General features: G+C 41.7%; 1 protein-coding gene across 1 annotated transcript in view; it reads right to left on the bottom strand.

Moving 5' to 3' along the window:
* LOC127575155 (macoilin-like) overlaps positions 1–16,179 on the bottom strand; it is a 72,171-nt gene extending 55,992 nt beyond the window's left edge. Inside the window, exon 1 of the mRNA XM_052024848.1 lies at positions 16,104–16,179. Coding sequence (XP_051880808.1) covers positions 16,104–16,132 — 29 coding nt within the window. The 5' untranslated portion in view covers positions 16,133–16,179. The remainder of the gene's footprint in view (positions 1–16,103) is intronic.
* Between the last annotated feature and the right edge of the window lie 6,004 nt (positions 16,180–22,183).

Here is a 22,183-nt window from a genome sequence, read left to right as displayed (position 1 = left end):
TAATGTGACTATATGTAAAGCTGCTTATTGGGTATGAACTTCTGGGCTAATGTTTCCACCTTAAGTTTTTGAGTTCTGCCAAACTCATAAAGTGAAACTTTGCTCCACACTCATTCTTCCTTCTTTTATATTCTACGCTCTTTCAGTGAAGCTCTGTACAAGCCATTTTGAGTTTTAACCAACGCTGGTCACTGTACAGGGCCCTTCTGAGCGAAAAGCCTTTACTGGAGAATGCAGCAAACTATGGGAAACTTGTGAGTCATAGAGGATTCAATAGTCAAGAGGATAGGCAGTCATTTCTACAACTGACAGCATGAGCGATTATGGTATGCTACTTCCTGGGTGCCAGGGTAAATTATATCATTTAACAAGTAATGATGTCATTGAATAAGTGCAGAACATTTTATAGGGTAGGGAAAAACATAAATTTGGGGTTCATCTTTCAATCAATGCAGCAGAAAGGTAAAGGAGGAGGTCTTGTACCAGATTTTAAGGAACTGGGGAGAATTAAAGAGTAGATTTCAAGCTCTTATTTCCATGGTTCTGGATTATGAGAGACCTATTCATGATAGACCAAAATCATTGTGGGGAGATTAACTGTACACTTGATCTCACACCCTAGGAAAATGGTGCCTGCAATATCCTTTCCCCCTGCGTTAGCTGCAGTCCAGTTGGTGCCCAGAGATTCACATATTCCGTTCCTGTTTCTCTGCTACCAATATCTTTGCTGGAAGCTGCAAGTCTGAAATGATATGCCCTTATTATCATTTACTCCTTGTTGCTTCTGCCCTTTCTTCCAAGGTATCTGAATTGAAATGGGATAATGACAAGGGCAAGGGTTTGATATGACAGAAAGTAAGAAATGGATGCTTTCACTCTCTACAGCTTGTAAATTAGAAAAGAACATGTGTTGAATGGAAGGTAATTAAAGATATGAGAAGGAACACTGGATAAAGGGATACCTTCAATATTTCACCCACAATCTCAACAGCAGCCATGCTAATGATAGCCTACACCATCTCCTACTGCCATCAGCTGCTGCTGCCTCTGGTTGCCATGACCTACAAGAGAAAGGGAAGAGAGTCGCTAAGTGTTAAACAATCTGTTAGGGTGATGTAGGTGTGATGATTGAGAAGCTGGCAGTGTGTGCAAGCTATGAAATGCAGATGTGAAGCTTGTGATAGTACAAAGAGTGTGACAGTAGATTGGAGCACTTGACTCTTAGGTATGAATCCTGAGTTGTATCTCTCTTTATAGGTATAATGAACTTCACAGTGTTCATGTAATTGGTAGGATATGGTACTTGAAGATGCATCCACTGATCCTAACCACATCTGTGAGATCAATGATCTTCTTGCAGCACTGTATCCATGTCACTGCACCTTGATTCCTGGCATTGATCTCTAACACCATCTGCTCCCACCTTCCCTAACAACTACCCAGAGGAATCCTAGTCCACTGAGGATACAGATCATCTATCCTAATCTTCACCGCCATCACCAAAGCCCCCATGTAGCACCTGAAAACATTCTTCTGCCATTCTTCAAAACTTCCCAGATCAGATTCAGCAATGGAATGAATTTCAGCTCCTGCACCAGAAACAATTCACTTCCCACTTAAGCAATCCAGGCTGACTTTAATGGGATCTAACGTCATCATATGGATCCTTGATACAGCAATGAGCCTGTCCAGCTGGATACTGAAGTAATGGAAGTGAACAGATGCAAAACAGGTGTTGAAACTGTTTAATAAAATGCTTCAAGCCTACCAATCAATGTTATAGAATCAGAATCAAGTTTATTATCACTGACTTGTATGTCGTGAAATTTATTGTTTTGCGGCAGCAATACAGTGCAAAGACAGAAAATTAATATAAATTACAAAATAAGTAAAAAGTGCAAAAAAAGGAATAATGAGGTAGTGTTCACGGGTTCACAGACCGTTCAGAAATCTGATGGCGGAGGGGAAGAAGCTATTCCTAAATCATTGAGTGTGGGTCTTCAGGCTCCTGTACCTCCTCCACAATGATAGTAACGAGAAGAGGGCATGTCCCATATGGCGAGGGTCCTTAGTGATGGATGCTGCCTTCTTGAGGAATTATAATTTTTCTAAGGTACAGTTAAAATTAAATAGTGTGTGGAGTATTATGCATCTCCTTATGAATGCAATTCTCACAGTGACCTCCACATTATCAAGCAGTCCATTTAACCAGGAGAATCACTCAAGGTTCAGACATATGCACAAAGCCCTCTTTAATTACTACAAATCTTTGTTAAAGTAACATTTTGATAACCACTGAGATCCGGCTGGCTGCACTATAAATGCCTAATGAGATGATTTGTTAACCCAGAGAATGGCAACAAAATGAATGCAGCAATTAAAAACCCTGCAGACCCATGCCTAAGTTCATTATTGCTATTGAATTCTGTATCTCATTCACAGATATGCAAGTAAAAATCAATTACCATTTAAAAGTAAAAATGTTTCAAACCTTCCTGATGTTGAGCTAAATTTCATCACATTAAGTTTAAAGTTAAAATGACAGTTGGTGTCAAAATCTTTATGGAGAATCTAGAGTGTGCAATTAACTCTAATAATCAATAAGCTGAGTACAAGCACCAGCAGCTTTACGATGCAGTGACAGTCCCTAAATCATATGTAGGACAATGTATAGCACCACAACTAAAGAATACCCAGCAGGTAATTTGCAGTTAAAGCACATTGTTCTGTATTTGCCAACTGCTAAATTTTGACTCTCAATGTGTTCTCAGACTTAAACTTAAAAGGTTTTGCCTATCTGCTTGGGTAAACACCGGGTCTGGAAGGTTTGGGTCTGTGAGGCTGAGATTGAACTGACTCCTTTGCAGCTGCTTGTGGAATGCTCTTCATCTATCTGACAGCCATTATTTGAAAATTGGAGTGAAATTCATTGCCTCAGCAGCACCTATGTCCATTCTATCCAGATGCAACAAGGGAGCTGGAAGAATTGTTACCCATGCCTCAGTATTGCCTTCTTTCCTGTTCATCTTTATGATACATTCATCTTCTCTCTGTATTTTTCTCTTACTCACTTTATGATAATTCTTCACTTTTGCCTCGAAGTTATCCTTATCTGCTCTGTGTTATTTTTTTACTTTATTTTACTTACTTGCTCTACCTCATTACTTTCCATTGTATCCTTATTCCCCAACTGCTGATTTGTTTCTGTGAGTTTTTCCTTTATTTCCTCACCGTCTGATACTCATTTCTTGTGCATTTACTTCACCACTTTTCAGTGTTGCGGGGTGACATACGGGGTTACAAGAGGAGAGGGGTTGTTGCACTGCTGATCAGGGAGAGCATTACAGCTGTACTCAGGGAGACACAAGAAATTCTGCAGATGCTGGAATCTGGAGCAATACACAAAAAGTGCTGGAGGAACTCAGCAGGTCAGGCAGCATCATGGAGGGAAATAAACAGTTGACGTTTCCGGCTGAGGCACTTTATCAGGACTGGAAAGGAAGAGGGCAGAAGCCAGAATAAGAAGGTGGGGGGAGGGGAAAGGAGTACACGCAGGCAGGGGATGGTTGAGTTCAGGTGATAAGCGATCCTACCACCAGGAACATCTTCCCCTCACCCCCTCCCTCTGCTTTCCGCAGGGACCGCTCTCTCCGCAACTCCCTCGTCCACTCATCCTCCCCTCTGATAACCTGCCTGGCACTATGCCTGCAACCGTACCAAGTTCTACACGTCCCTACACCTCCTGTCTCACCACCATTCAGGGTCCCAGACGACCCTTCCAGGTGATGCAGTGCTTCACCTGTGAGTCCGAGGGTGTCATTTATCGCATCTGGTGCTCCTGGTGTGGCCTCCTGTACATCGGTGAGACCCAATGCAGATTGGGTGACCGCTTTGTCAAGCACCTTCGCTCCATCCGCCGCAACAGCCAGGACGTCCTGGTGGCCACTCACTTCAATTCCACATCCCACTCCCATACTGACATGTCTATCCATGGCCTCCTCTACTGCCACGTTGAGGCCAGGCACAGGTTGGAGGAACAACACCTCATATTCCGCCTTGATAGTCTCCAAACTGACGGCCTCAACATCGATTTCTCTAACTTCCGGTAACCCCACCCCTTCTTTTTCTTTCCCCTCCACTCTTTTGTCTTCCCTTATTCCTGTGGCTCCCTTTCCCCATCTTGATGACCTGCCCATCTCCTCTCCTCCCCTCCTCCATCCTTTATTCCATGGTCCACTGCCCTCTCCTACCGGATTCCTTCTTCTCCAGCCCTTCGCCTCTTCTACCTATCACATCTCAGCTTATTACATCTTCTCCCCCTCCCCCACCCTCTCTTCCCCCTCTCACCTGGACTCACCTATGTCCTGAACTCACCCATCCCCTGCCTGCGTGTACTCCTTCCCCTTCCCCCACCTTCTTATTCTGGCTTCTGCCCTCTTCCTTTTCCAGTCCTGATGAAGGGTCTCGGCCCGAAACGTCAACTGTTTATTTCCCTCCATGGACACTGCCTGACCTGCTGAGTTCCTCCAGCACTTTTTGTGTAGTACTCAGGAAGGATATCCCGAGGGGATCAGCCAGTGAGGCTATATGGGGAGAACATAGGAATAAGAAAGGGGCGATCACTTTGAGGGGATTATACTATAGACCTCCTAATAGTCAACAGGAATTACAAGAGCAGATATGTAGGCAAATCACAGCAGGTGTATAAACAATAGGGTTGTAGTAGAGGGGGTTTTAACTTTCCTAATATTGACTGGCATTGCCTCAGTTTAAAGGGCCTAGATGGGGGGGAATTTGTTACCTGCATCCAGGAAGGGGTTTAATGCAGTTTGTAGAAGGTCCTACTGGAGAGGGAGCTGTACTCGACCTTACCCTGGGGAATGAGGATGGTGAAGTGGTGAAGGTGTCTGTGGAGGAATCCTTTGGAAACAGCAACCATATTCAATAAGTTTCAAGGCAGTCATGGGAAAATAAGGTGAGTCCTAAAGTTGAGGTTTTAAATTGGGGGAGACTGATGTCAACAGTTAAGGCAGGATTGGGAGCAGCTGGTAAAGGGGGAAAAAGAAATCTGAGAAGTAAAGGGCATTTTAAGGTGAGATAGAGCTCAGAGTCAACATGTCCCCGAAGGGGTAAGAAGCAAAGGTAGTAAGATTGGGGATCCTTGGTTAGCAAAGGAAATTGAAGGTTTGATCAGAAATTAGAAGGAATTAGAAGCATAAGTCGGGTATAAGCATTTGGCATCAAGTGAGTCCTTTATAGGGTTATAGGAGAAAACTTAATTAGGAGGGCAGAAATAGGACTTGAAATGGCCTTGGCAAGCAGGATAAAGGAGAATCACAAACCCTTCTATATGTTTATTAGAAGTAGGGTAGCTAGAGAAAGAGTAGGACCCCTCAGGGACCAAAAGGGAAATCTATGTGTGGAGCCAGGGAATATGAGCAGGATCCTAAATGAATACTTCTCATTGATATTCACCAGGGAGAAGGATAAAGAGTTAGGGGAGGGGTATGTTGATATTCTGGAACATGTCTGTGTGTCAGGAAGGAGGAAGTTTTAGAGATATTGACACACATTGAAGTAGATAAATCCCCAGGATCTGGAGGGATCTAGGGAAATCAAGGGAGCAGATCGCTGGGTCTGTAATGGAGATTTTTGCACCTTTGTTAGCCAAGGGTGAGGTAGCAGAAGATTGTATGATAGCTAATGTTGTTCCCTTATTTAAAAAGGGCAGTAGGGATAAGCCAGAAAACTACAGGCCAGTGAGTCTACTGGTTGAGGGGCGTTTTTCTGACTGGAGGTCTGTAACCCGTTGTGTACCACAGGGATCAGTGCCAGAACCATTGTTGTTTGAGATATGACTTGGATGAAAATGTAGGTGGAATGATTTGTAAGTTTGCTGATGACATAAAAATTGGTGTTGGAGCAGCAGATCATGAAGAAGATTGTGAAAGGGTACAGAGGGCCATGAATCAGTTGGAAAGTTGGGTGGAGTTGGAATTCCGTCCAGACAAGTGTGAGATAATGCATTTTAGGACATTCAAGACTAACGGGACATATACAGTACATGTCAGGGACCTTAGGAGTGTTTATACATGAGGATGCAGATGCAGGAATCTGGAGTGAAAAAAAACAAACTGCTTGGGAGACCTCAGTAGGTCAAGCTGTATCTTTGGAGGCATAGTTGAAGTTTCAGGTCGTGCATCAGGACTGAGAGTGTGGGGGAAAGATGGCCAGTGTAAAGGGCTGAGAAGGAGGGGTGGGACGGGGCCTGGTAGATGATAGGTAGAACCAAGTGAGGTGGGGGATGATGGGCAGATGGAGCTAGGTGGGACAAGTGGAGGGGGAACTTAGAGACAAAAGCTGGAAGGTGACAAGTGTAACCAGTTAAGGGATGGATGATGGGTGGATGGAAGCAGGTGAGAGAGGGGATAGGGAGGGTGGGTCAGGGGAGTAGAAACCCAGATGGGGTGGTGTGTGGGTGATGGGCAGATGGAAATGGGAAAGATGAACAAAGGGAGAGGGAACCATTAGGTGTGGCAAAGGAACACAGGGGGAGAGGGTTACCTGAAATGAGAGAATTCAGTGTTCATACCATTGGGTTGTAGGCTACCCAAGTGGAGTATGAGGTGTCATTCTTCTACTTTGTGTTTGGCCTCACTGTGACAGTGGAGAAGACAAGGACAGAAAGGTCGGTGTGGGAAGGAGAAGGGGAGTTGAAACGACATGCAACCAGAAACCCAGGGTGGCCTTTGAAGAGGTGCTCTGCCAAATGACCGTCTGGTCTACACGTGGTCTCGCCCATGTAGAGGAGGCCACATCAAGAGTACTGAATGAAATAGACCAGGTTGGATGGGGTACATGTGTATCTCTGCCTCATGCGTAAGGGCTGTTTAGGTCCCTGAATAGTGGTGAGGGAGGTGGCATAGGGGAAAATGTTGCATCTCCTATGGTTGCAGGGGAAAGTGTCAGGGGATGGGGAAGGATGGGTGGGGAGAGTTGATATACAGGTGGGCCTTGGGATGCAAGTTCATGTTTCCCTAAAAATGGCAACACAGATGTATAGGGTAGTGGAGAAGGCATTCAGCATGCTTGCCTTCATAAGCCGAGGCACTGGCTATTGGAGTTGGGATGTCATGTTGCAGCTGTACAAAACATTGGTCGGGCCGCACTTGGAGAATTGTGTACTGTTGTAGTCATCACACTACAGGATGGATGTGGTAGCGTTAGAAATAATGCAAAAGAGATTCACCAGGATGTTGCCTGGAATGGAGGGCTTTATTAAAAGGGGAGATTAGATAGGCTGGGTTTGTTCTCACTGGAGCATAGGAGGCTGAAGGGTGACCTAAGAGAGGTTTATAAAGTTATCAGAGGTATGGTAGTATGAAAGCACATGGCTGTCACGTGACAGTGACAACACTGACCCCTCTGGTCAGAGGACAGCATTGCTTATTGGATTGGAAGTGACACCACTGTCAATCAAGGTTTGGCTCCACCCCATCCATCAGGTGTAGGCATAAGGATTGGCCTTGGAGAGCACCTTTGTTCCTGGGCCTGCCTGACCATTGGCCTTGGCAGGCACCTTTGTCCTTGACCCCCAAACCATTGGCCTGTCTAAATTACCTGGTCTGGCTCCACCCAGCCTTCCAGCACTATAAAGAGTGCTGCACATTCCTGGCTCTCCCTCTTTTGACTGCCCCGGGAATAGTGAGACAACGCTGCAGAGACCACTGGTAAGAGTGTGCACCACCACGAGGTATGGGAGCGTCTTAGTCAGATTCCAGGGAGTGTTAGAGCCAATGCTTGTTTGGGTCAAGGTGTTCAGGCATTGAAGTGTTTATCCCTTGATAAGTTGTAACTTGTTTATTGTGTGTGTGTGTGTGTGTGTGTGTGTGTATCTCATCCTCGTTGCAATTCCCCTCACGTTCATGATCTCCTGCTTGTGTGGGTGTGAGTGTGCATCCATTCCAATTTATTCTGTTCCTGCATTTGCCTTTGCGATTAAACTATTTTTAAGATCCAAAGACTGTGTCCAGAGTCCTCCATCTTTGAGACCCAAAAGAACCTTTTCACACAACAGGTATAGACAGGGTAGTCAGAATCGTTTTCCTAGGGTAAGGGAGTCTAAGTTAGAGGGCATAGTTTTAAAGTGTTGGGGGTTGGGGGATTTAAAGGAGATCTGAGGATCATGTTTTTAACACAAAGGGTGGTGGTTATATGGAATGAGCAGTCAGGGGAAGTGGTAGAGGCAGATATAATTGCAGTGTTTAAAAGGCATTTGGAAAAGTACTTGGATTGGAATGGCGTAGTGGTATATGGGCCTAATGTAGGCATTTGAGTTTAGCGTAGATTGGCATCACAGTTGGCATGGATGATTTGGGCCAAAGGGCCCATTTCTGTGCTGTACAACTCTATGACTCTATCTCTGTTATTGTCTTGGAACTAAATTAGCCCTTTGTGATGAACTCAGTGAATTTACTCCTAGACTGTTCAAGTTGTCTGCATTCCTGGCCAGCCTGCTTGGTTTAGCTATGGGTAATCTGTCACCAGCAGTTGGCATTTGCCCTTTTTGGCTCCATTTAATCCTGCAGTCGAAAGCCCTAATGCGTTGGGAAATCTAAACTGGTCAAAGAGCAATAAGTCTAATAATGAATTGCACTGGTATTTTCATCAGTTTAATTCGTTAAGATGTAGCTTTCCTCATATACAAAATCAAGTCACTAAATCTGCAATGTGATTGGGCTCATCGCTAGCCCATCCCTGAGTTCTGTGGATGTAAATAAGTAAGGTGTGATATTGTGGGAAGATTGTGTGAACTTAATAATCATTTTAATCACCTTTGAATTGCTGCTTCTCTTTCAGCACACAGGATGCCTTCTAATTCCTTTGTGGCTTGATTTGATTCCTTTCTATGCATTCCAAGCATTACTCTAAGAACATATGAAACAGGATATGGCCACAATGGCCCCTGGAGCCTGTTCTACCATTCAATAAGATCATTACTATCCCTGACCTTGTCCACTTTCTCACCCTTTCTCCGTATTCCATAGCGACAAAATCTATTAATCTTAACCTTGAATATATTTCCTGGCCAAGCATCCACAGCCGATGAGGGAGATAATTCCAAGATTCACAATCCTCTGTATCATCTTAACCCAAATGGTTGCCCTCTAGTTTTAGGCTCCCCCACCCTAGGAAAAAGACTCTGACTATTTACCCTATCTGTGGTGCTCATAATATTATAAACCTCTCCAATTTCACCCCTAAGCCTCCCACACCCCAGTGAGAATAAACCCAGCTATTTAATCTCTCCTTGTAACTAAAGCCGTTTCAGGAATTAAATTCCAGGTAACATCCTGGCGAACCTCTTTTGCAATCGTTCTAATGTTAGCACATCTTTCCTGTAGTGTGGCAACCAGAATTGCACACAATACTCTAAGTGCAGCTTAACCAACATTTAATACTGGAATATGATGTTCCAACTCTTGTACTCCATGCCTCAGCCGATGAAGGTGGGCATGCCATATACTGTCTTCACCGCATAGTATACCTGTGTGCCACTTTCAGGGAACCGTGTACTTGCATCCCAAGGTCACGCTGATCAACAACTCTCCCCAGAGCCCTGCCATTCACTGTGTATGTCCTGCCCTGGTGTAACTTCCCAAAATGCATCACCTCACACTTATCAGAGTTAAATTCCATCTGTCATTCCTTTGCCCACTTTCCCAGTTGATCGATATCATTTTGTATCCTTGGACAACATTCTTCACAATACCTCCGATTTTGGTGTCATCTGCAAACTTAGTAACCATGCCACTGACATTCCCATCCAAGTCATTAATATATATGACAAACAACAGAGGATCCAGCACCAATCCCAGTGACACACTGCTAGCCACAGGCCTCCAATCTGTAAAACAATCCTCCACTACTGCACTCTGCCTCCAACTACCAAGCCAATTTTGTATCCACGGCTAGCTTACCTTGGATCCCACGTGTTCCAACCTTCTGTACCAGCCTACCATGTGGGACCTTTTCAAAGGCCTTGCTAAATTCCATATAGACAATGTCTGCCGCCCTTCCCTCATCTTAGTCACCTCTTCAAAAAAGTCAATCAAATTCTTGAGATCCGATTTCCCACACACAAAGCCATGCTGACCATCTCTAATCAGTCCTTGCCTTTCCAAATGCAAATAAATCCTGTCTCTCAGAATCCATTCCAATAATTTTCCCACCACCGATGTAAGCTCACCGGCCTGTAGTATCCTGGCTTATGCCTGCTGCCCTTCTTAAACAAAGGTACAACATTAGCTTTCCTCCAGTCTTCCAGTACTTCGCCTGTGGCTAACAAAGTTACAGAAATCTCTGCCAGGGCCCCAGCAAAATAGAATAACCTGCTCAGGCACCAGGAATTAACCCAACTTTATGTGTTTCAGGATCTCCTCCTCTGTGGCATTGATGTGCTCCAGAATATCACTGTTCCCTCCCCTGAACTCACTAGCTTCCATAACCTTCTCCACAGTAAAATACAGGTGGGAAGTATTCATTTAAGACCTCACCCATTTCCCGTGGCTCCATGTTGATCCATAAGGGGACCTACTCTTTCCCTAGCTACCTTTTCACTATTACGGAATCTTCTAGGATTCTCCTTTATCTTACCTGCCAGGGATATCTCATGTCCCTTTTTTGCCCTCCTAATTTCCTTCCTAAGCATACCCTGACATCCTTTGTACTCTTCTCTGTGTATTTACTTCAATAACAATCTCACCACTCCCGTTAAATTTTAGGTTACTTCACTGATCTCTATCAAATGTGTATTTTCTATTAGATTTACATCCAGATATGTATGTCTGTGAGACTTGTGGCATGAAAAGTGGAGCCTGACGTAGAATACAGGATCTGATTGAGCTGGGGGCAGAATGATTAAATATATTCCAGGTAGAAAATAACAAACATCCGAACTGCAATGGAATCAAAGGGGAGAGAGTGGGAAAGTAATGTTGAAGTCAAGACTGGGTTGGCCATGATCTCATTAAATGGCAGAGCATAGCTGAGGAGCCAAGTAACGTCCTCCTGCTCCTGTTTCTTATGTTCTTAAGGCGCTATCAGCTGGAGGAAGAAAGTGCCCTGGGGGCTTGAGACTGTTAATTTTGCAGTGGGAACAAGTAGAAAAGTATCAGAGTAACAGGAAGGCACAGTGTGAAGTGTTCTGTGTAAGTTTTTTTTAGCAGGCTTATATTTTTTGCAGTAACCTAATAGATCTTCCAAGACATCATTCAGAGTATATCAACCACTGTTATTTTATAATAACAAGAATCTGATTAAATCTGGCACATACTTTACTTCTGAGTATCATCCTACGTGTATCTGAACTTTCTACTGTTCTCAGAAACCACTATTACTGCAAATAGATTATTTATGGAGTCAATCACAGGTAGATTAACACATTGAGTTTACAGGTAGGTGGATGAAGCTGCTGTGAGCTCATAGCTCTGCATCCAAAGAAATCAGCAGGAAATATCTAACTACACAGCAGAAGAAAATATTTTCACAGCTAATATAAACAGAAAATGCTGGAAACACTCAGCAAGTCAGGCGGCATCTGTGGAATGAGAATAGTTCACGTTTCAGTTCTGGAACCCCTCATCAGAACGAAGAAAGAGAGAAAAAAGTCAGTGTAGGCAGCAGAGAAGGTGGGAGAGGAGGATGGGTAAAACAAAGGGAATATCTCTGATAGGTGAGACCAAATGACCTACCAGGGTCTGTCACTTTAATTCACCATACCACTCCCACTCTAACCTTTCTGTCTGTGGCTTCTCAAATTCTCCAACTTTAGCTAACTCTCTCTTTCTTTCTATCTGTATCAGAACTGGCCATTTCTGTCTGCCATCATTTTGGCTCAGTTTTTCCTTTTTTTTATTTATATATATAGTCTGACCTGCTGGACATGTCCTGCAGCCTTGCCATTAGCAACACATTATACAGGCAACAAAGCTTGATTTGATTTTAATTGCACCTTAACTGCCACATTTGGTCATCTGGTCTCATCCTGTCAGAGATATTTTCTTTTTTCTACCCATCCCCCTCTCCCATTCTCTCTGCTACTAAAAACTAATTTGTTTTCTCTTTTTCGTCCTTCTGATGAAGGGTCCTGGACCTGAAACATTCACTCTGTTTCTCTCTATATTTCTAGTGTTCTAGCTTTCCATTTTAGATTTCAAGCATTAGCAGTCCTTTGCTTTTCAAATATTTGCACATATCAGCCTGGATGATGGCAGTATTCTTTTTGAGAGGTTTTCCTGTGTGCATAGTTTAACACGGGAATTCCAAAGTAGCTCTCAGTGATTCATAAGCTATCCTGTTTGCAGCTTCCTCCGTCACATGCAAGGAAAATCTCTAGAACTGATACAACTTTCAGCTAATTACTAACTAGTCTCACCACAAAATGCCATGCAAATATGCTCTATTACCTGTGTTCTTGTTGAGTTAGTAACAGTACCCTTAGCCATAATTACTGCTGAATAAACTACATGGTCACAAAAGAAAAAGTCATGTTTCTGGACTGTAGTTCCTCAGATGAATATTACAAAACATCAGAAATTCTAAAAGTTAAAGAACATACATTTATGACATTTTAGCTTCTACCTTCATAAAATTTGAATGTTTTAATTTTATTTTAACTTTCAGTATCATGTTTTAAAAATACTTTTTAACTTCCAGATGTGCTGTTTGTGAGAAGCTTTTATTGTGATTTGCTGTTCATTCAGCTTTATGATACTGTCCGGATGCTTGAGATCCCATTGAACAGCACATGGCCCAAGGCAAGTTGCCACCATGGCTTTGCTAAATCTTTATCAGGAATTTTCTTTGAGCTTTGTGATAAATGGTATTGTTTTACCAGTAATGTTAAATTTTGGGCCATCATTAATACATTTTATCATATATTGTTAGCGTAAGTAGTTATGGCATGAATGTTTCCCAGATAAAATCCTTTTCATCCAGTGTGATTGGTAGGAATTGTTTGCTACAATGTGACAATTTTTTTGTAAGAAAGAGGTTATAGAAGATAAGAATTATAAAAGTGACAAATTAGCAGAAATGCAAATGAACTAAAATCATCAAGCAATTACTTAATGCATCTCATAAAATTCATTTCACCGTAACTTTAACTTGTTTATAATTTTTGTTAAAGACAATCAGTGCTTCTGCTAAAACAATAAAGGAAGAAATTTGCTCAAAGATTTTAAGCTGCTATTCTACAGTGTGACTTCAAAGCATATTGAATACGCGCCCAAAACATAAGTATTTATTTTACATTTTACAAGAATTGATTACACATTCAAAAGGTCTTAAAGGGAAGCAGGAAATCTTGGTGTATACATTCTTTATCTCAGTTGGGTGGCCATTATGTCTGACCACTGTTTAGATTAATCTAAGCAATAGCTACTCCTTATTAGAATCATGAAATGCAATTCAAATCATAGTATACCAATAAATGCTTGCAAGGAATCCTTGTCTTACCTATAGTGTATACAATAGTAAATATTCGTTGTGGGGAGGAAGGATCACTATTTACGGTAAAGTTAAAAATACCAACGCAAAGAATATGTTGATGATTTTGCACCATAGCAGTATAGAACTTCCTTGTGGTAGGGAACCGAGGTTTGTAATACAGAGAACATAGGTTCCATTGTGGTTCACTAAATCCTAGCAGAACTTTGACAGGAGACTGCTTTCAATTCTTCTTATCCATAGAACCATAGAAAACTACAGCACAGAAAACAGGCCATTTGGCCCTTCTAGTCTGTGCCAAAACATTATTCTGCTAGTCCCATTTACCTGCCCCCAGCCCATACCCAACCAGACCTCGCTCGTCCATATATATCCTTCAATGGAGACAATTTAATGAAAAACAATCTCAAGATATTTTGAAACTTGGTATAAATATTTGACCATTTCTTTTCTGGAAATGAATAAAATGCCAAATGGGTAATCTAGTTGTGCATCAGTACATCTTATTAAATGGATTCTTCATTTAATTATATAGTATAAGGATCATTATAAGAAGAAACTTGTGCAAAGTAATTTAATCACCACCAAATATCTTATTCCAGTGTGGGCTCACTTACTTGCACTGGACAGATGAATACATGGTTCAGATAAAACCTTTTTTGATCCATGGTTAAGAAACTGGTGTACAGCCCTACAGTTGTCACAAAATAATTTCCAAGGAATCTGCGAAGAAATGTATTCCTAGTGTAAGTCATGATAATTATCTCTAAGCAGACAGAGATTTTGTCCTGAGTTTGCCTCTAAATCCTGCTAGCTGGCCCAGCCGAAAGCCAACCCCAAGAAAATGATATCCAAATTTCAGAGAGGATCTGAAATATGAAATAATGGATTGATCATTACAACAGATGGCACCAAAAATGAAAGATTGGTACGTCTGGTGCCATTACCTCACCGTAATGAAGCACCTTTAATTGTGGAGCAGTATAATGGTGAATTAAGGCATTTCAGTGCAAATTAGTAGAAATCTTACTGAATGAAACATTTTTATATCACTTGCATTCTGTGTATTTTCACATAGACTTTTAAATGCTTTGCATTTGATTTTAAGTCTATGTTAACAATTATCATTAATTATCAAATGTTACTTACTATAACCATTGATTTTACACAGATGTTAATGACTGATAGCAGACCAGAAATTAAAAGCTACAGTGAAAGCATTACTGCAAGATGATTATTAGGCAGGTGAAGCTGACATAGAAGAGCATATACGACAATCTTTTCTAGTCAAATTTTTGCTGAGAACCTTATTCTTATAAAACAATGTATCCTCTGACAGAAAACAAGTAGTATCATATGTGTGTATTTAATAAACATTTTACATGAACATGTGTTTCTTGTGCTCACAACAAAACTTACATTAATATAGCATCTTTAATGTAGCAAAACAACTTAAGGCACTTGAGCCCCAAAGAAAATATGAGGTTGCATGATAAAAATCAGAGACAAAGAGGCAGGTTTGAAACAATGGCTTAAAGGAGAAAGAGAAGTACAGGAGAAAAGAGATTTAGAAAGGAAATTCCAGAGGCTAAAGCTTTTGCAGGTAATGGTGGAGAGATTAAATTTGGAGGTGGTCCAGAGTGTTAGAATCAGTGGAGTGCATATCTTTTGGAGGACTGGAAGATAGTACAGATAAGGATAGAGAAGGATAAGTCCATGAAGGAGATGAACACAAGTGAAAATATGAAAACTGGGGCCTTGCTTAATTTTAACCCAGTCAAAAGCACAGGGGTGATAGCCAAAATGGACTTGGTGGGAGATAGGAGATGGGCAGCCTTATCAACCTTTCTGTTGAAAATAGAATCTAAGGAACATTTCCAAGCAGAGATCTCCTGGGTCCCTGCCTGACTCTCATCCTTACCCAACACCCCGAAAACCCATTCATTGGTCATTCATCTCATTATTGTCAATAAAACATTTCAGAAGTATTTCATTGGCTGTAAATCACTTTACTGTTCATGTGTAACTTCCCTGCCTTGTAAATTGAGGACACCAGATCCTGCTATCGAAATATACAAAATCATTGCACATTATTCACTTATGACAAGCATTTAATGATAGTATTAATCTTTCTAGACGTCTGCTAGGCTATTACATATTATAAATATCTTAAACTCTAATTACACTGTTTGTACAAAATTCTAATTTTCATATTGGATTTGTACTACATACTTTTCCACCAGTAAGAGGTAATTAGGATGGGATTTTATTAGAAACATCCTAATCAAAACCCATACCTAATGACAGGAAACGCTTTCTCCCATTTACTGGTTTACTGTTTCCCTGACAACTAGTACGTTATCATTGCAAATATGTCCTGTTGTGTAATTGTCAATATCACGTGTTCAAAATATAGCTGTAACTCAATGTAAAACTCAGATATAATATCACAATTCATATGATTGATGGAATTTATATGATTTCTTGCACGTGAATCCAGCAATGTAAATGTCCCCAAACTGAAGAGAAACTTTACCAATCGAAATTGCATTGATGGATAATATATTCCCTTTGTTCCTCGCATTTATTCCTACCTTCCCATCTTTTCTGTGTACCAACTCATTCTCCGTCACGCAGTAGGTTAGTCGACCGCTCATAGTCAATGGACAGAAAATCTAGAATCGTTTAAGAATGAGCAATGTTACTGATGGCCCTTCTCGAACTGGATTATCGTTTTAATAAAAATAATAACAGCACTGGGGCTGAAGTGTTACGTTGTCGTTTCGCAACCCACATCCTAATCTCTGCATTTTGCAGAGCTCTGACTGTGGAGTCCAGACCCATCCCGCTCATCCAGGAAGAGGTTCGAGACTCCGGTGTGGTTCTCATGTTTATTGCACCCAGGGACCAGCCGGTGACCCTCATTCGCAGCCTACTTGCAGCTAAGTGGAAGAGACAGTCTGATGTCTTAATGATTCCAGAGACAACATGAGACATCCCAAACGGCCGTCGAAATGAATCAGTTAGACAAAGAGAGAGAGGTGTTTGAAGGAAGATGCGTCTGAATGGAAACACGCCGCTTGCTGAATAATCTCTATCAAGACAGCAGGCTACTCAAGCAGGTGGAGAGAACTTCTGTTAAGTCCAATTCAAGGAGAATGCACAGATTTATATGTTCATTTATTTGCATATAAAATAATGTTTTATACCCTTCGACACTCATTCGCCTGCAGCGAGAGGGACAGTCAGAGTTTCCTTCGCTGCCTTGGCGACTGGATGCGAAGCCAACGTGCAAGCTGCTGATGTTTAAACAATAAACCCGGGGCAGCGCGCAACACAAAGAGCTGCGCTCCCAGCCCTTACCTCGCACAGACGCCGGCTGCTGCCAAACTGCTGCCTTTGCAATCTCGCATCCTCCCCATCAGTCTCCCACCAGGTCCACCGGTGCGCTGGCCACGTTTGTAAATAAATATTGCGCCACAAGCAGCGAAAACATAACCTCACCAAGGGATTCAGATATAAAGATTTAGATGCCTAAACCCGCCCCGATGCCCCCGACGTACACGCAGGCTTCCCCCCCCCCCCCCCAACTTACCCCAGCCTGGCGTGTGTGTGGATTTAAGCTACGTCCAGGCTCCATATATTTGTGCAAAAGATGCTGTAACCGTATATTTCCCTCGCCATTTACCAGCATTCGGTAACATTTAAAACCCAAATCAACTAAAGCCCATACTCGCTTGTGGAAAACAAAAACAAGCATTGAGATCAGCAGAGGCTAAGTCCCATGTTACAGATGCAATCACCGATGACTCTTAAACAATGGGACTGTATGTGCCCTTCTATTTTTCAGAATAGGTTCGGAGCATGTACCGTTTCATCGTGGGCTGTAAGGTGTTTGCAATTGTGGAATGAATTGTGGGCACCATCAAACAGCAGTGGAAATTATCATGTGTGCATGCGTGATCAATTTCTCTTAACTGCAAAGTCAAATTGCGATTAAAATAACAAAAAAAATGGAAGGTACGGATGTGATATATCAGGGCACTGTGTATCAGGGATTGTGCAATTGGAATTGGTCCAGAAGTGTAATATATTATTTTGTATTAGGAAACCTAAGTACTTTTTACCTTAAAGTATCGCTATGTATGTGTATAAAAATATTTAAAGGCATGTTAAACCACAATGATACCAAACAGGTTTAAGTCTAGATTGATAGAAGCATTGGAATTACGGATACCAGGCCATCTCATTCATTTGGTCCGTCCTAGTACTATAACTTTATCTGAGGCAAACTGCTGTAATCCCATTTCTCTCTCTCTTTCGTTTTTATTTTTCAAAAACAAACAGCCTGCTCTCTGAGTCTGTGAGATTAGATAAAACCCAGAATTTTTCTCATCTTGAAGCGTTTACGAGTAGTTACACCAATCCATGTGCTCTACACCTAGATCTCTCTGTCTATTCTTTAAGAGATGTGGTTTCTTTTTCACATTCTTTATCCAGAAACGTGCTATATGTTTCTCTGCTCTTAACAGTATCTGCCTCCTGTCTTCTTCCTGTCTGCCTGGCCTGTTGGTCTTTTCTTGCTATCTGATGAAAACTTTCATTCTTTTTCACAGTGTCATGCACTGTATTTGACATCATAAACAACCTAAATATCATTCATTTATATGAAAATCAGTTAAAAATGCAGATTCTGAAAATCTGAAATAAAAAGAAAATGTTGGATACACTCAGCAGATCAAGCAGCATCTGTGGAAAGAGAACCAGTTCGCGTTTCAAGTGCAAGCACCTTGGTCAGAATAGTGTTCTGTTGCAGGCGCTGCCTGATCCGCTGAGTACTTCCAGCATTCCCTGTTTTTATCTCAGATTTCTAGCATCTGAAGTTTTTTGATTTTCATCAACAGAAAATAATTTGCAGGGTGAGGGGAAAAGTGACTGGGAATGGGAATTAATATATTGCTTTACTGAAAACTGACACGATCCTTATGGAGCAAATGGCTTCCTTCTGCACCATAATGATTCTATAATATTATTCAATGAAAAAAAGAACCAAAATAAATTTGCACGGATAGAATTTTCAAAGAATATGTGATTAATTTACTGCATTAGTGTTGTATTCTATAACATACTCACTATACTGATGATGTATTCTGTAATATCCAGTAGAGTTAGCAGGATGAAAACTCTGTAACTGATCCTGGAAAGTTATAGCAGTGATGGGAGAAACCAGACATAACAACACAAGAAGCAGTAGTGAGAGTAGGTTGTTCAGGCCCTCAGGAATGCTCTGCTGTTCTACAAGATCGTAGCTGATCTGCTACCTCAGCACCACTTTCCTGCACTAATCCCATATCCCTTTGGGGATCTGAGGGGTAAGTTGTTCACACAGAGAGTGCATGATATCTGGAACATGCTACCAGAGGAGGTGATGGAATCAGATACAATTACTGTATTTAAGAATCATTTAGACAGACACTTAAATTGGCAATGCATAGAAGATCCTAATATGGGCAAATGGGATTAGTAACAAGACCAAACTTGTACACAGTGTTCAAGATGTACTTTCACTGGAGGTCTGTATAATTGAGGCAAGACATTATTACTCAACCTTCTTTCAATATATTCCATCTCCCATGTCCTTGTTCATTCACTTATAGAAGTTACAGAACTACTCATCCTGGTTCAAGTGCCACTCAGTTTGACTCAAGGGAAGGCCCCTTTGCTTGAATTCAGAAGTACATTAAAAAGTGTAAATATGGTTTTGCATTGTAAGGATCTCTACAATCAGTACACATTTTATTGAGGGCTACAGGCCTTTACAGAATCAGCAGGATAATCATGGGGGAGATAATCAATAGTCCATTAATTTAGGAAACAGAAAATGCTGGAAATACTCAGCAGGTCAGGCAACATCTGTGGGAAAATAAGAGAGTTAACATTTCAACATTAACCCTATCTCTCTTCCCACAGATGTGACCTAATCTGCTGAGTATTTCTAACATTTTCTATTTTCATTTTAGATTTCCAGCATCGGCTGTTTTTCTGTTGATTTTTCAGTCCCATTGACAGCTTGTGCAGGAGGCACATGTATTTTGTCCAAAAATTCATCAGTTTCAAACAAGCCATTCTGCTTCCTTGAAAAGTGCAGGATTTGGCTTTTAATTAGGAAAAAAGTGATACCATCAAAGAACTGCGCTATCTTTTATCATTTAAAAGTTTATGTATCCTTGAGAACTGTAACTTCCAAAAGTTTTCTGTTGGCTCCACCTCTGCAGAATGTAATTGTGTACATCTTAAGAAAGTAAAGAATGATAAATACTATCTTGGCTATCAAACTCATTCCAACCACATCCATGGGGACATAAGAGACTGCAGATTGCTGGAATCTGGAGAAAAAAAACAAGCTGCTGGAGGAGCTCAGCAGATAGAGCAGCATCTGTGAGAAGGGAATTTCCAGTACTGATGCAGGGTTTCAAGTCGAAACGTTGATAATTCCTTTCCCCCACAGGTGCTGCTTGACCTGCTAAGTTCCTCCAGCAGTTTGTTTTTTTGCTCCAACCATTTCCATAAATGTTTAGTTCCTTTTTTTACAGGTATGGCTGTGTCACCAATATTGCCTATTGCAGTAGAGTGGCACAGCTAGTAGAGCTGCTGCCTCACAGCTCCAGTGACCCAGATTCAATCTCCAGTGCTCTATGTGTGGAATCTGCCTGATCTCCCTGCAGCCACGTGGGTTTCCTCCGGGTGCTCTGGTTTCCTCACGCATCTCTACAATAAGTAGGTCAATAGGCCAGTGTTAGTTGCCCCTGCTGTGTAGGTAAAAGATAGAATCTAGGGGGAAGTTGAAGGGAATGTGGGGAGAATAGTTTACAGGGAAAATTAGTGGGCAATGGGATGGCTTTATGTGCTGGCATAATCTCACAGGACCAAAATGATCTCATTCTGTGTTGTAAGGAAATATGAAAGTGTCTTCAAGCGAAGAGAGACTTTTCAAAAGGCTCTGCTTGTACCTACTGCTGGCTGTGCCAATGTTGAAGATGTGCAGGCCAAAGAATGAAATGGACCTGGAGGAGTTTTCAACAGCAATGTGTGATGAGGCAATGAAGAGATTTGAAGATGAAGATAAGGAGGTTAAAATTAATGTGCTGAGAGATGGGGTCCCTTAATAATCAATGAGAACAAGGTGATTATACTTATTGTTGGTGAAGAAGGATCTGAAGTGGTATATGTTGAGAAGCTAGCTATTACTCTGTGGAAAACAAGTATAGCCATGACCATACAGAATTGCTTTATGATTCCAAATTCATGGAGCTGTAAATGAAATGGAGATATATTTTCTGGTGAATAAGTTACCTGAAAATCAAAAAAACTGCAGATGCTTTAAATCTAAAATAAAACCAGAAAATGTTAAAATATTCAGCAGGTCAAGAAGCATCTGTGGGAAGAGAAATAGAGTTAATGTTTCAGGTCGAAGACCCAACATCAGAACTGGGAAGGAGGCAGAAGCTTGTTAAACTGCAGGGAGGATGGAGGAGGGTGGTGTCTCTGATAGGGTTAAACAAGGGTAACCATGGGAAGAAGCTATAAACAAGGTTATCTCGTCAATTAGTGAATGGGAACAGTTAGAGTGAAAATATAGACAAAAGAATGCGGGAGTTGTCAGGTTGGGCATGTTCTCCATTCACAAAGGGAACAAAGGGCCGATGGTCTGAAAGACATCTTTTAGAATGCAAGAAGGGATTAGAAAGTTCACAACCATGTTTTGTAGTTCCCCACCCCCCCCACCACCCCACCTTTTATCTTTTGTTTTCCTCTGGGAGTGAAAGACACAGAGTGGGGGAGGTATTGAAGGGGGAGGGGTGGCATTACTCATCAGGGAAAATGTCACGGCAGTGCTTAGAGAGGATATACTGGAGGGCTCGACTACCGAGGCAATTTGGGTGGAACTAAGAAATAAAAAAGGGACGACCATGTTAATGGGACTATATTATAGACCTCCCAACTGTCGGTGGGATTTAGAGGAGCAAATTTGTAGAGAGATAGCAGACAGTTTGCAGGAAATATAAAGTTGTGATAGTAGGTGATTTTAACTTTCCACATATTGACTGGGACTCCCATACTGCAAAGGGATTGGATGGGATAGAGTTTGTCAAATGTGTTCAGGAAAGTTTCCTTAATCAATATGTAGATGTCCCAACCAGAGAGAGTGTGATACTGGATCTCCTCTGAGGGAATGAGACATGGCAGGTGACAGAAGTGAGTGTAGGGGAACACTTTGGATCTTGTGTTCATAATTCCATTAGTTTCAAGATAATTATGGAGAAGGATAGGACTGGTCCTCGGGTTAAGATTCTAAACTGGAGGAAGGCCAATTTTGAGGGCATCAGAAGGAGTCTGGCAGGCGTGCATTGGAATCGTTTGTTTTCTGGCAAAGAGATGCTTGGTAAGTGGGAGGCCTTCAAGAGTGAAATATTGAGTCCAGAATCTGTATGTTCCTATTAGGATAAAAGGCAAGGCTAACAGGTTTAGGGAACCTTGGTTATTGAGGGATATTGAGGCCCTGGTAAAGAAAAAGAAGGAGGTGCATATCAGGTATAGGCAGTTAGGATCAAATGAGGCACTTGAGGAGTGTAAGAAATGCAAGAGAACACTTAAGAGAGAAATCAGGAGGACT

Source organism: Pristis pectinata, chromosome 10 (assembly GCF_009764475.1).
Source record: "Pristis pectinata isolate sPriPec2 chromosome 10, sPriPec2.1.pri, whole genome shotgun sequence".
NCBI lineage: Eukaryota > Metazoa > Chordata > Chondrichthyes > Rhinopristiformes > Pristidae > Pristis > Pristis pectinata.
Note: the sequence above shows the minus strand (reverse complement) of the source record. Positions and strands in the feature narration are given on the sequence as shown.